This window comes from Nanorana parkeri, unplaced genomic scaffold (genome assembly GCF_000935625.1).
Source record: "Nanorana parkeri isolate BGI_ZX_2015 unplaced genomic scaffold, ASM93562v1 scaffold242, whole genome shotgun sequence".
Lineage (NCBI taxonomy): Eukaryota > Metazoa > Chordata > Amphibia > Anura > Dicroglossidae > Nanorana > Nanorana parkeri.
This window is the reverse complement of record NW_017306510.1, coordinates 1,628,184-1,643,584: the sequence shown is the minus strand read 5'-3', so window position 1 is coordinate 1,643,584 and position 15,401 is coordinate 1,628,184. Positions and strand designations below refer to the sequence as shown.

The 15,401-nt window shown below is 41.1% G+C and overlaps 1 protein-coding gene across 2 annotated transcripts; it reads right to left on the bottom strand.

The window, feature by feature from the left end:
- Positions 1-4,613: 4,613 nt before the first annotated feature.
- On the bottom strand, positions 4,614-12,231 carry LOC108787113 (keratin-3, type I cytoskeletal 51 kDa-like). Of its 2 annotated transcripts, XM_018556575.1 has the most exons (7): positions 12,042-12,230; positions 11,608-11,993; positions 8,643-8,725; positions 7,463-7,619; positions 7,202-7,363; positions 6,178-6,303; positions 4,614-4,844 (listed from the first exon to the last, which is right to left on the bottom strand). In XM_018556575.1, the coding sequence occupies exons 1-7, from the start codon at positions 12,175-12,177 to the stop codon at positions 4,629-4,631; spliced, it is 1,266 nt and encodes a 421-aa protein (XP_018412077.1). In that variant the 5' UTR covers positions 12,178-12,230; the 3' UTR covers positions 4,614-4,628. The 2 variants fall into 2 exon arrangements, with proteins under 2 accessions (XP_018412077.1, XP_018412076.1); XM_018556574.1 differs by having other exon boundaries at positions 11,608-12,231.
- Positions 12,232-15,401: the final 3,170 nt, after the last annotated feature.

The window sequence follows — 15,401 nt, the reverse complement described above, 5'->3', positions numbered from 1 at the left end:
GAGTGTAGATTTGTTCAAGAAACGTTTGGACAATTTCTTGAGGGACCGTAATATCCAGGGATACCAGTATCCCTAAGAATGAGATGATGCGCGGACCTATATGGGTTGGACTTGATGGACGTATGTCTTTATTCAATCCCAAATACTATGTAACTATGTAAGGAGGCAGGTCCCGACGGTGGAGGAGGCTGAAAAAAAGGAGGAGAAATAACAGGGCTCCATACAAAATTTTGCTATGGGGCCCTGTGATTACCAGTTACGCTCTTCCTTGTAGCCCATAATACTGGTGATTATTTTGTTGAGCTAGGTGTTCAGCACAACCTCAGCTGGACCAGACATGCAACTAAGTGTGTGTGTCTCTTGATATGGCCCTTAGGTCCAAGAGAGTGGAGCCAGAACCTCCCATCACTGAAATTGTTTAACTGTAGGTCCACAGCAAATAGGCACTACAGATTGTAGGGCTTCAGCAGGATAGCCAAGACTGGCAGATTTTTTTAAAATGCCAAAAATGCTTATGCAGTTTAAATATATTTTTCATCAAGGAACAAAGACTACATATATAACTTGCATGAGAAAAGTTTTATTTTGTTGTGCAAAGCGAAAAAAACAAAGTATTAAACGTACAGGAGAAATTGAAGGCAGCAACACAGCTGCAAACTGAGGTGTCGTTCACATAACCTACAGAATGTTGACGCACACGTAAATGAACTTGATAATCATGTGATGATTCTTATAATTGTCACTCAATCAACAATATTCTGATTCCAGATAAACAAGTATACAGCAGCTTTCATTAATATACTCCCTCTGGCTATTATAATGATTCACAGAAATCAATCTTCATCATTTCTTAACAGAAATCCGCTTTTTTGTTTGAGTAAATGTACTTCACACATCATCACGTGTACTGTGTCACCGAAGAAGCCAGCGTCAGTGTGTTTCCTCCCCAGTGCAGTAAGGAAAGACAAAGAAATAGTATGTGTTTTGAAAGACAGACTGATATATGAAAGAAGGTTTCCAGTTTGCTTGAGCAGGCCCAATCTCTTCCATTCTTCACGGTGTTCGTGGTGTCTTTTAACTCCTTTTAGTTGGTCCTAAACATAAAGCAGATTCTGTCACTTATGGGAAACGTGTTCTGTAGTGTATGAAGAGAGGTCTATGAAGCTGGAACATAACCAGGCTCATAGATCTACACAGCCTAGAACACCACTTTGCTATCTACAGCAGACCTCCAGGTAAAGATAAGGCAACCTTTAATTTAATTGTTATTCCTTCATATTTCATAAAATGATTGAACTTTGGTGGAAAATTCAGAACTACCCTTGCAGTGGTGCTACTCCCCCATAGCAGGGGCTAAATGCTCATTTTTGTCTAGGGTACCTTTAAATGCAGTTTTACTTACCTTATCCCTTTGCTCTCACTGGTATCCTCCTCTCCATGCATCCAGTCTCTCGAAGATAATTCTCTTCAGTGCTCTTTTAGTAACAGGCTTACTGATGTGATCACAAATGGCTCTGCATTGTATGTAAGGACCCCAAGGGCCCATCCACATCCTGGGGCATTGGAGGGAAGAGGAGAGTGCCAGCTGTTTGGACAGCGAGGGATAAGGCAAGTTAAACTACTTTTTAATGGCGCCCTAGACAAAAATGAGCCACTTTACAGGCAGTTTAAGGGGACCCCGCCGGCATGATATTTAAAGGAGTGAACATTTGAGCACAAAACCAGCAGAATGAGCACAAAAATTAGCATTTAAGCCTTGCAGTGAGGAGGGTGCCCAACTGCAAGGATACATTTTGAATTGTCCCCAAGGTTCAGCTTTAAGCTTCTTTACCTGAAATCTGTTTTTATAACGAGATGCTATATTTCAGCTGAAATAGGCTTGTAGAGTTAATGTCTTCTATGTATGGTGATTGGCAGGATTGGGAAATGTTTATGTGTTTTTTACAGAAGTGAGAGTTCTCAGGGTGGGCATCACCAAATGTGCAATGAACATATAGAAGGTGAGTTAGTGGCACAGAGTCTAGAGAACCGTAGGCTTTAAAAAGTGCAGGCTCAATGTCCCCATCCCCCTTTCCCCCCCAAACTCTTGCTGCAAGCTGTGGATTTGGATGAAGGCAGAGCCTATACATGCCCCTCTTGCATAATTATACTGACACAATGCATTCTACTGTGGAATGTAATTAGGTGTCTAAGTGACAACTTTCTATTACGACTCTTAATCTGGCATTGGTATAATCTTCTGGGGCCTTTAGTGTGCAATTATCAGTATATTCTGTGTTTTATCTCATGCTCCAAATGTGTACTTATATATTACAAAGTCAAACCTAATCTAATTCAACTAAACTGGAGGATGGTCTTATGCTATGTAGGCCTCAAACAAGACTGCGTTCCAAAAGAACAAGAAGGTGAACCTGAGCAGGTAACTGAAACCACAACCTTACCAAACTCTTCATGCATTTCTTTTCAAGCTTGTGGGCAGAATTATGTTCAAGGAGTACATGATTAGTACAGGTACCAGTCTATCATAGGGGAGAGTATAATATACTGTATTTATTTTGCTAGGCCCCATTCAAACTTGCGTTTGGGGGCAGTCTTACAAATTGTTCCTTGAGACACAACAGGGTTAATGTGAACATCTGCAAGCGAGAAGTACTATAAAAAGTAATTCCAGCTTTGTCATTGTCTCTCCTATTGAGAACAAAACATTATTAACTGAACTAAAAAAAAAAAAAATTTGAATGTTTTTAAATCTATGGATTACTTTTGTACGTTTTAATAAAAGGGCCTCCATGTACAGGTGAAACTCGAATAATTAGAATATCGTGCAAAGTTCATTTATTTCACTAATGCAACTTAAAAGGTGAAACTAATATATGAGATAGACTCATTACATGCAAAACAAGATAGTTCAAGCTGTGATTTGTCATAATTGTGATGATTATGGCTTACAGCTCATGAAAACCCCAAGAACCCCAAATCCACAACCTCAAAAAAGTAGATTATTACATGCAATTAATAAAACAAGGATTGTACATAGAACAATATCGGGCCTCTGAAAAGTACAAGCATGCATATGTACTCAGTACTTGGTTTGGGCCCCTTTTGCAGCACTTACTGCAATTACTTTTGCACGATATTCTAATTATTCGAGTTTCACCTGTATATACAAGTAGAAGAGTGGGCACCGGCACTCCAATAGCAAGTCAAGTCTGTCTATTTATTGACCTACATGCTGCATAGCAAAATACACTTAGTGCAACGTTTTGTTTAGTGGGCTTGTTTCTGCAAGATGAAGGGGATCCTGTGTGAGCCCGAAACATTGCACTAAGTGTATTTTGCTTTGCAGCATGTACGTCAATAAATATACAGACTTGATTTGCTATTGGAGTGCTTATGTTTCAAGGCGGAAGCCATCCGTCGACAACCGTTGCATTCACTAACGGAACAGCGGCTCTGAATGAGGTGGGTATATGGACTGTATCATGTATATACAAGACCCGCTAAAAACTGACCATAAAAGCAACAAAGGTTTCAGATCTATTAGTCGACCGCTTAAGGGTCTATTTATTAATATTTCCACCCAAGATTCACACAACTTTCACCTAACATTTCATTAAAAAAATGTGTAAATCTTGGGTAAAAATGTTGATAACTATACACCTTAGTTTTCAAACTGTGTTGATTCAGGCAGAGATATTTAAGCTACTCCAATCGCCCAATAATCACCTGGAGGCGTTGGCGTTGAAGTGTTCCCCGATGTTTTTCCTTTATCCCCACTTGTCGAGCTGCCTTGTCCAGTGCTGTTGCTGCAGATAGAAAGTAGTTTTTTGAAAACATATCGCCATTATAGACAAAACACTAATCATGATGGATTATAATAAATGGGCAGTGGTCTACAGCTGAAAGAAGATCTTTCACACTCATGAGCAGTGAACCATTTCTTGCTTTTCCAGTAAGCTAACTGTGGTGTGAAGTGATGGACTTGATATGTAAGTTGTTTGATTAATTTTTAAGGTATTAGACTAGGAGGGCATAACCGCTTTATCAAAGTATGTTTGTTTGTTTGTTACAGTGAGTGCATACCAGTTTGTTACAGTGAGTGTATATCAGTTTTCTGTGACATAGGGCGATCCGTTGCTAGTCATATTGATAACAGTGGTATTGATAACAGTGGTACACCAACCCTTCTGAGCAGAGCCGTAGCTAGCTCCTTTTGCGCCCAAGGCAAGAACAGAAAATTGTGCCCCCCCCCCCCAAAAGACATGTTATTATTATTATTTTATTTATTACTTTTTTATTTTTACTGTTGGGGCGCTTCGCGGAAATGTTGGGGGTCTAAACAGACCCCTGGCATCTCCCTTTTGGAATAGGGAAAGAGATTGAAGACACAGAGTCTTCTGTCCACACAATTGAGGGAGAGCAGCAGGGATCCAAGGAGAAACTGGAGCCTGTGCCGCTCCTCTTCTCCCTGCCAAGCCGCGGCTGTGTTGGCCTCCTGATGCAGGTGCCTCACTCGCCCCATGGTAGCTACAGCCCTGCTTCTGAGTACATACCGCTTCTGCAGTAAGCTTGGACCAGGTACCCCAAGGGACAATATTCCTGCCATTCTTCATTTGCAATGCAATTTCTTACCTGCCATCCATGAGTTTTTGGTATGTTGCAATCTCGGCCTCTAATTTTGTCTTGATGTCCAGCAGATCTTCATATTCAGCAGTCTGGCACTCCATCTCTGACCTGATCTGTGTTAGTTGCTCCTCAACAGCGGTAATGCGCATCTGGATCTGGGCAATCTTTGCGCAGTATTGTCCTTCTGTTTGTGCTAAGGTTTCTTCAAGAGATTTTTTCTGTCAATGAAAAATCAGCACGCATGAACCACTAACCCAAAATACAAACTGATTTTGCATATGGATAAAATGATATCTGAGCATTGATTGTTATCGTTTGAAATTCACTTATGTTTCTGGCATCTGTCACGTTAAAAGATCATTCAAAACAATTTTTCTATATCTATCACTATAATAAAAACAGATGCTGGCTAAGGGGGGGCATGGTTGCTGACTCTCCCCCCCATCGCACCCCATGGCGAAAATGGCTGCCTTGGTGTTAACAATGCTTGTTTCAAATAGTGCTGTGATCAGTGATGGTGAGTCTGCACTTTTAACCAGCTCAGCACCTCTGAGGAGCCTTGGTCACTGCGCCTGCTTGAGTGACAGGTGCAGTGGCCAGGCAGAGAGCTCAATAATGCAGAGCTAATGGTTTTAACAGGCTCAGCATTAAATTGAGGTTGAGTTGTCCATGTGGACACTACAGCCTCATTGCTGCCCCCACAGTTCCCTTCATAACTGCCACCTGAGGTAACCACATCAGTTGGCCTCATGGAAGGAATGGCCTTGTCAGTCCCACTGACCATGCGTCTAATCCTTACTCTTTTGAGAGGTTAAAGCTTGCTGAAGAATCTTCAGCATATGACACTATTAGGAGTATCAGATGTCTGGTCCTCCTCTACGCTCTGTGGTTTCATCCACTGGCCCCTACGTCATGACAGGACATATTAGTGACCTAGGAGCCAGAAGATCGAGCCACAGTGCTCTCCAAGGAACCATGCATCCAACATACCTGGAAGTGTTGCAAGCTGTATATTTTTTTAGAGTGGTAGCTCTTCAATAGAGAAAAGATTGTCAGAGCAGGAAAGGTACGTTTTGTCTTTCCTTTACAGGAAATCCTTGTTTTCAATCACTTCCGTTCCCTCTTCAGTGGCTGACAGATTTTGACCATCAACCATACTGCAAATGCTGATATACTATGAAATATTTACATATTTTTTTTACATATAAAATATGCTTTTATGTAAATGTGTAATAACAACCTCATGTCCTGTCCCTGTCTCCCTGAGACAGAAAAGGAAGTAAATGGAAACCTCTTCAATGTTGGTGGAAATCCATTATGTATGTGCCGATTGAAAGACTTTGCCCTCAGCTGTCTGCACCTGTAACATTTTGGATTTCCCATCCAATGGTGGGAAATACATACAATGCTGAATATGTCCCAGTGGGGACACAAAAAGCAATAAATATATAACAATGGATCTAACCTTTTTCAGCTAAAGAGGTTAGAAACACAGTTTAGGCTTTATTTCTTCTTTTAATCTGCAGTCTAAAATGTACATGAATTACATACCATTGCAAGTTGTGACTGAAGCTCAATCTCCAAGGCTTGAAGTGTCTTCTTCAATTCAGAAACCTCACTCTTGGTGGTCTTCTCTTCTGTTACTACAACTTGTATTTGCTTCTGCAAACCTTCACTCTAGGGTAGCAAAGTAAATAAATAAAATACATTTTTTTGAAGGTGATAACCAGAGGTATACCAGAATATTCTTGATTCCCAAGTAGAACACAGACCTCTTTTGCATCCATTTTGCATCCTATAATATACATTTTGGGAGCCCAGATTATTAGATGGAGGGGTAAAAACCTTATATTTCAGTGCTCCCCACTGAAATATGTAATTTATAGCTCCATTGCAAACAAAGTAGCTATGTGACATGGCACTTCCAGAGCAAAATGCTCTGTGTTGCTCCCGAAAGGTCACATGGCCCTCTTCTCCACAGGGCAACACATCAGAGGTCCTGCACTCACTTGTTCAAGCATGATGTATTATAGTATGCATGCTGCTGATCTGCTGCATTGCTAATATGAGGCCAACAACAACTATCATCATCATTACCTTAGTGAGTTCTACAGGAATGGCAAGTTAAGCAGGTAAGCCTACACTTCCCTTTTGCTTAGCCATTCCAAGATGTTTCATTGCAAATTGGGAAAGTAGCTGTATATAGGATACCCGAATCCCATCACCTTAGATCCCTGGTACCCAACCTCTGGCTTGAGCACTGCATGCCACCCTGTAGGGTTTGTCATCTTGGCTGTGAACCCCACAGTTAGTGGTGGAAATATTTATTTGTAAAATTGGTTGTAGCAGTAATCTCTAGCAGTTTCAATTAGAATATCCCCAGTCTTGGACTGTCTCCTATTGCACAACTCTTCTACCACGCCTGCCATGCCTTGATGGCATCATGGATCACTTTTGAGGACCGCAATATATAATATCTCATTGGTTGACAAGAATTGCCGTATATCATTTATGTAGCTGTATAATTTGTATAATATAACAAATAAATGAATGTAAAATAGTCAAAATTTCTTACCGCCTTCTTGAATTGTTCTTCTGCTTCCTTGCGATTCTTCTCAGCCAGAGCCTCATACTGCTCTCGCATATCATTCATTTTCTTTAGCAGATCACTTCCTGGAGCAGCATTCATTTCTACGCTGACATCACCAACAGTTGTTTGTTGGCCTCCTTTAACCTCCTACAGGTTAATTGAAAAGAAATATGTGTCATGTTACATCATTGCAGCACAAAAACCAACAAAAGTCGACAGAATTAATGAGAGTCCTTCAGGGCTTACCTCATCATGGTTCTTCTTAGTAAGAGCAATTTCTTGAACAAGGCTTTCAACCTGAGATTCCATGTCAGATTTGGACAGGGTCAGGTCATCCAATATTTTGCGTAGGCCGACAATGTCAGCTTCTACAGCTCTGCGCAGAGTAAGCTCATTTTCGTACCTGACAAATGGAACACATGGAGCTTAATGTGTTATAGTGCAAAGTCGCAGGTATTTACACAAAGGTGTTGTCCCAGACCCAAATAAAACTCTTTTTTTAATATGATGAAGCATTTTCATGATATAAACATGCAGTATGCTTAGCGTTCCTTAGTGTAGTAAAAAAAAAAAGTTACACAACTACTGCTCAAGTACACTGGTGCTGAATAGCGTAGCTTACAAAGAGAAAACACTAAATTGCATGTTCTACTTCGTCAATGTATGGACCGGTGCTTTGTTGACTGTAAAGAGCAGCAGACCAGCCAGCATCAGATAATAAAACTCCAGAAGGTTTATTGCGTCTTGCATAGTTTTTCTCATTCTGGGCACCACTTAGATGCTGGAATGAGGACCTTTCACTGTTGAGGTAAGAAGACAGAACCTCTCCCTGCAATGGCAGCACCTCACGCAATACTGCCTTTCTTGGTTTCCCAATGGCACCCAGAGATTAAAAGAGGCTGCTTGACTTCAAGACCCATGTTGCCATGCTAACTGTCATTGTGAAAATCTATGACATAAGCACTACCATTACCTATTACCATTACTAATGGTACTATCTACTGCACATGCATGAGATTTAATGCAGGCATAGCGGGCAGACCTATGTAACTAGAAAGTGGAGCTAAGACACGGGTTAAGGGGGCATAATCAGAAGTTGTTAGAAATTATAAGGCATGCTACTATGATTATTTTAAATAATTTTCTAGTGTTGCCTGAATGCCCGTAGCTCGGACCCCGGCCCTACTACTATGCTCCACTTTAGATCCCCCCACGGTGCATATTATGCTTTTTTTCTATACATCCCTTTATTAGATTTATTCAGACCAATTACATGATGCACCGGGTGCTCTTCCTCTACACTTGGGGGTGAGTGGTCCACAATGATGCAGAGAGTGGCATTGCCGTCATGATGTCAGCGCAGGTTGCCATGGTGACACCCCGATCAATGACTGTGCTAATTTGACATTAAACAAACTAAACTTACTTCAGCTTGAAATCATCTGCTGCCAATCTGGCGTTGTCGATCTGCAAGACTATGGTATTATTGTTGTTGAAGGCTACAATAATCTGTAAGACACAAATGAACACGGTTTTTGTACTTGTGACATGTTACCCTAAAAATATTTATTTATAATATATATATATAAAAGCCTTTCTCAGAATACAAAAAACCCTCCCCATGCCATGGGTCTACTCCCCGCACCGCAAGGGGTAACTGTTCCTTTTTGTCTAGGGGGATTCTTTGAAGCAGTTTTAGTTACCGGATCTATGCTCCTGCTGATTCCAAGAACAGCACCCGCAGACTACTCCCCCACTTCGGTGGTGAGAGGCCCGCTGATGGTCTACTGCTAGGCCCATAGCTCTGCATTCGATTTGAGGATGCCAAAGAACATTCCACAGCCCAAGCAGAAGGGAGGGAGGTGAGCGCTGACTGCCAGGGGATTGGGGATCAGGTAAGTAAAACTGCTTTAAAGAATCCCCCTAGACATAAATAAGCAGGTAGCCTTTGCAGTGCAGGTGTAGCCTAGCTTTATGGAGAGGGGTTTAACATTCTTCCAACCTGATTAGGATAACGCAACACAAGGGCAGAATACAAGGTTTATGCTCTATTCTAAGCATATTTCCTTTCTTTACAAACAAAAATGTTATACATTGTAGCTTACCAGTCCTTAGATGTCCTGAAGGGCATTCATTTTCTTTTTTCTGCAGTCTTTTTTTTCCATTTATTTTCACCTGGTGATCCTGCCAGCAACACAATTTCCGTCCTTAGGTGGCAACGTTCACTTACACTCACTTACCGTATTGTATCTATGGAGGAGCATTGCCACCCTAGAAAAGGGCTACAGACCCCCTTTCCCATCTCAGTAACAGAGAAGGAAGGTGTTTTGTAGTTCTCAGAGAGAGCTGGGAACAGTGGTAACTGAGCTCAGCTTACAAGATTGCTGGCAGGATCAATTGGTATATTTTTGTACTTCCCAAATACATATAACAAAATGATTTCATTGGTTTATTGAACAGATCAATTGAGACCAAATAAAAGTTAATTTTTGTGGTTTATGTACACTTTACCCTGCCAAGAAAACAATCAGGACTGTAAAATATTAGTACTGAATTTAATTAACAGTGAAATTTTGGGTTGCTCGATGTGACCATTGAGATGTAAAAAAAGTCAACAATTGAATCAATTAGCTCTGACAACTGTATACATGTGTGGTAGAGTATAAAAAAATGTGATATCACTGATTCTCATATTTAAAAAATATATTTTATCTTTTTTTAACAGTATTATTAATTGTATTTCCTATTTTCCAAGTATTTAAATCACAGTTGACATGCTATTTGCACAATTTGGCTATTTATGCAAAATTCACAGTACGGTATCATTTAAAATATGATCGGAAGGTTTGTACCATTTCCTGAATTTGTACATTTAACACATTCTCCAATTTTTTTAAACCCGAATCTAAAAAAAAAATATTTTTTAGCTTTTGATACAATAGAAACAGTGCCTCTGTGAGGTTATTTTCTATAATTTGCTGTCCTGGTAATGGTGACAGGAAATGAAGGAAAGCCACAGAAAAGAGTCACCTTCACCTTATCAGTCCTTCAATCTGGTGGCTGAATTACTTTTGTTTTTTTTCAGGCTTCTTTTCTGTTATTTTTTCCTGGAGATCCTGCCAGTAACACACATCTTGTCTGATGTGGCTATGCTTGTCTTGTATCTATGGAGGAGCAGCAGAGTAACTCTAGGCTGCTCTCCTGATTTGGACCATATACACCTCTTCTCCCTATTTCTATTACATAGAGTGGAGGGGTTTTATGGTTCACAAAAGTTAGCTGGGAAAGCCAATAACATTGTTTGAGACCTCAATTCAAGCCACCACATCTAAGGACTGGCTGCAATATATAACCGTTTTGTTCTTGGTTTTAGTAATCCTTTAAACCCTTCCTGGCCCATTGCAGTTGGACTTTATACTCATCCTATATATGAGGGTGACATAATATACTGTGCTACAAAGTTGCATACTGAATAGTTGTATTATCTTTGTACCTGTCATTAGGAAGATAAAGCAATTTTATTAAAGTATATATGTCAATAGAAAAATATGGGGCTGCTTTTGCCAACCTCTTCTTTGAAAATGCTAGTTGCTTGCCTTCAATGCATCCGAGTCCAGACCCTGAACAAGTATTCAGTGCACTCAAAGACAGTGAAAAGTAAGAATTCCTGATCTTTATACTTGTTCCAGGTCAGTGACTTAGAAAGCCAAGCATCACCATGACAGACAGGTAGCTATCATTCTCAGTAGCAAAGGACAGCAATGGAAACCTGCATATTTTTGTTCATAACAGGTGTACATGGTGCGCAATAAAGCACTTACTGTTAAATCACTTGATATTCCCTTTAAATACCTTTTATTATTATCATTGGCAGTTTTTTAAAGACATATTCAAACATTTTTAAATAAATGCACTTGCATTAATAAAAAAATTGCATTTATGAATATTTTGCATTGGAGCCTCAATCAGTGGATCATGGGAGTAATGCACAGGCTCCTGCAGATTATTCCACCAGCCCCAAGTCCGCATTGAGGTACGGAACTTCCGCGAACTTCCGTACTCAATGGGCTACAAGTGTGATGATGTCACTGTACTTGTGCTCCATTAAGGTCTATGGGTTCCACTGCCATGGTGGCTGATGGGATTTGTATTCTTCTATTTACAGATCCATGTGAATGGATCTGTGAATGGATGGCAATGTGTGGGTGGAGCCACATACAGCTGTGAGAAATAAAAACAAATACAAAATGCTGCAGGTAAGGGGGGTGGTTTGAGGGTGGGGGGCAGAGGACTGTACCCATTTACACGCTAAATATGTCTATAACATTAAACATGGTCAGACAGGTGGAATTAGCCTTTAAAACAAGAATGCACATCTATGACAAACTTACTTTAGCCTTTAGATCTTCAATGGTCTTAAAGTAGGGTGAGTAGTCTTTTCCTTCCCCTGTGGTGCTACCAGCTCTTTGCTTGTCTAAGAATTCCTTAATCTTTTTTTCAAGATCAACATTTGCTGCCTCTAACTGTTTGACTCTGTCCAGATACGTAGCAAAGCGGTCGTTAAGATTCTGCATTGTCTGTTTCTCATTGCCGCTAAAAAACATTTCACCGCCTCCATAGCCTGCATCAGCGCCACCATAGCCTCCTCCAGCAGCACCACCACCATAGCCTCCTCCAGCAGCACCACCACCATAGCTTCCTCCAGCAGCACCACCACCATAGCCTCCTCCAGCAGCACCACCACCAAAGCCTCCCCCGACTGCACCACCACCAAAGCCTTGACATTGAGCAGCATCATAAGCAAAACCAACTTTTTGCTCAAAACCTTGGCCACAGCCTTGACCATAGCCAGCTTGGCCATAACCACCACCTACTTGGCCATAACCACCTTGCATACCACCTACACCACACTGACCAGATCCACCAGAAAATTGCATAGACTCTGCTTTGTAAAAAGCCATGTTCAAGCAAAAGGACTCCCTATCTAGATGAAAACAAAGCAGCTTCGATTTGAGAGTAATATCTTAACCCAGTTAGTTCTTTATATATGGGATCTAAAGGCGTGTCCTAGATGAATAATTATTTTTTTATTTAACAAGCAGTAGATAGCTTGCCAAGTTATTGCCAATGTGTATCACTTAAATCAATAATAACTAATGATCAGCTTGCATCATTTAAGCTGCTGGTCTTCTCAAACTTGTTTGTTTGCCACGTTAGCATGATTTTTGGGTGGAGTACTGGAGACGATCAAAGCACCAGCACAAACAGCACATTTCTAATTACTTTATAATGTTCAAGACTGAGGAACATTGATAAAGCAATCTATCTGACATTCACCACACTTTCATGGCAGGTGAATCTTCCATGTGCATGTGTTCTACACTACAGTGATTGAATCGCCTCAAGTGAATGGTCAAAGGCTCATTCATTGATTCCTACATCTAGTAGGGCTATTCAGTACAATATGGCAAGCTAAGGTCATATTCTTTAAAGCATAAATGTTGCTATCTGCTAAAAAAGCATTTTTAAATGTACTTGCTACGATGCATATTCAACATGCTAATAAGAAAATATTACAGTGGTGGGTACTATGTTTATTTGTAATATATTTAAAATGTGTGCTAACCCTTTTGGATTGTTAACTATCCTATTTAAAGCATTTTGTTATATTTGTTTTGATGCATGCAAAAAAATACTCCCTAATCATGTCAGAAATTCAGAGCTGTCTATTGTACACTTCCTGTGTTATCACAAACATATAGCAATAAGTCTCCATGTTGTAGAGAACAGGAGAGTAAGATGGGTGAGTAGATTAGCAAAGACTACTGGGCATGGCTGACACCACTCAGTCCACCAAAATGCATTGAGTTGTTGGCCGACGGGCCAACAGGTATTTGTCTGTAAAGGGAAAAAACATTGGGAAATGTGCATGTATTATAGAGATGTTCTGCATAGTTTGCCCTGACATACACTTTAGTCTGCCCGATGGCCAACTGAAAAAGTATGCAAAGCATGCTGCTAACACAGCTGCTGACTGTGAGGCAGTGGTTTAACATTTTTAGAATGAAAAATTAAAGAGGAACTTCGCTCCCTACCTCATTTTTTTTAATCCCCTGTGATGTCACGGCTGGCTTCGCCAAGTTGTTGTCCTTCATTGACAGACCAGCATCCTTGAGGACACTGGGCTGTCATTAAATGACAACAACTGGGCGGAGCTCTGCCAAGTTGTTTTCATTTGTCGTGGACCTGCGGGTAGACTTTGGCAGGTGCTGGCCAAATGTAAACAGTTGGGCGGAGCTAGCGGTGATGTCACTTTTTGTTTTTAACGTGGCATGCCTCCTAACTTTTCTACCAGACATAAAGGGTCTGGTATGGTTTGGGAGGGGGACCTATGGGAATCAGCCAGTCCAGATATTGGATCAGCTGACTCGAGCTGCTTCTGCACCGATGCCGGCTGAGGTACGGCTGATTTTAGCTGATGTAGGGCTGAAATCAGCTGTACAGAGCCAAAGTGAATATCCGAACGCCGTTCGGATCAGTTCACCTCGTCTAGGGTATTCACTTTGGCAGCTGAGTGAATGACCCTCAAAGACATTTAAAACACAGGTACACTTCTGGACTTGAAACAACAGTTTGGGGAAGGCTCTTTTCTATTCCAGCATGACTGTGCCCCCTGTGTACAACACCATGTCTTTATCTCCATAAAGACATGGTTTAATGAGTTTGGTTGGGAGGAACTTGTGGGGGGAACTTGTGGGGTCTGCACAGAGCTCTGATATCAAGCATACTGAAAACTTTCTGGATGCATAGGAATGGTAATTGCAAACCAGGCCCACTCATCCAACATCAGTACCTGACTTCTCAAATGCTCTTTTGGCTAGATGGAAACAAATTCCCACAGAGACCGTACAAAATCTTGTGGAAAGGCATTTCAACAAAGGCTGTTAGAGCGTTAGAGGACAACCCCATATTAATGTCCATGGTTATGGAATGTAAGAAGTCCAAGAAGTCTTATATAAGTGTGATGGTCAGGTGTCAACAAACGTTTGGTCATATATGGTAAGAGGAAAATATGCTAAAGAGTGGATAGGTATTAAAACCCCTGTCTGTAAAGCTTTGATCAAATTCAACAAAAATCTTTCAGGTGGTAGAGGAAGCCAGGTAGCTTGCTTTTCAGCTGAGCACACCAGTATGTAAACTGTACAATAAGTGAGAGAGTACAGTACTAAACTGCAAACTGATGTAGAAAGTGGTCAACACCACACTGGAGGGGCAACCAATTTGCAGACTGCCTGTCTTTGCGGCTCACTCATTGATATTCCCTCTTGTATGAATCTTTATTCATAAATCTGCTATGCATACAAACAGGCTTTTATACATGATGGATTTTAAATCACTTAATCCTGCCCCATGAACATTGGTTCTATGTAATCAGCTCGATGAAGGAGACACTTTATTTGCTCAGAAACACATTGGCTGTAGATTCTCATAAACAATAAACACTAAGCAGCTAATCTAAAAATGTTCCACTCAGCATATAGCTGTGTGAATGCCATTCACGCAGGAATTTCCTATGCTTCTCAGCTCTACCTAGTGGTGAGAATTGCTCGTGAACGGTTTTCACCCAGCTATATGCTGGGTGAAACATTTATATATCAGCCTTATACTGCATGTTAGGGGTGCCCAGATTTTTTTGTGTTAATATCTACTTTTCAAATGACGAGCTCAATGAGATCTACCAATAAACAAAAAAAACACCTCCCCTGCTCTCTCTTCTTGCTCTCTCTCCTGGCAGTCTGTCAACGCTCTCTCCCCTGGCTGTCTCTCCTCTCTCTCCTCTTGCTCTCTCTCCTTGCTCTTTCTCCTGGCTATATCTCCATTCTCTCTCCCATGGCTGTCTCTCCTCGCCCTTCCCTTGGCTGTCTCTCCTCGCTCTCTCCTGTGCTTTCTCTCCTCTCTCTTTCCCGGGCTGTCTTTTCTCTCTCTCCCCTGGCTGTCTCTTCTTTCAGAGGCAGCTTCAGCAGCTTTATACCTGCTTTCCATATTCTTCGCACAGACTATCCTGTCCTTGTGCAGTGCTAGTGTGGCCAAATGTGTTTGGTCACTGCCCAGTCTCGCTTGCAGCACCCGTCTAGTAGCCCTGAAGGGAGCCAGTAGGATCTGAGAATAATTTACTCCAAAACTG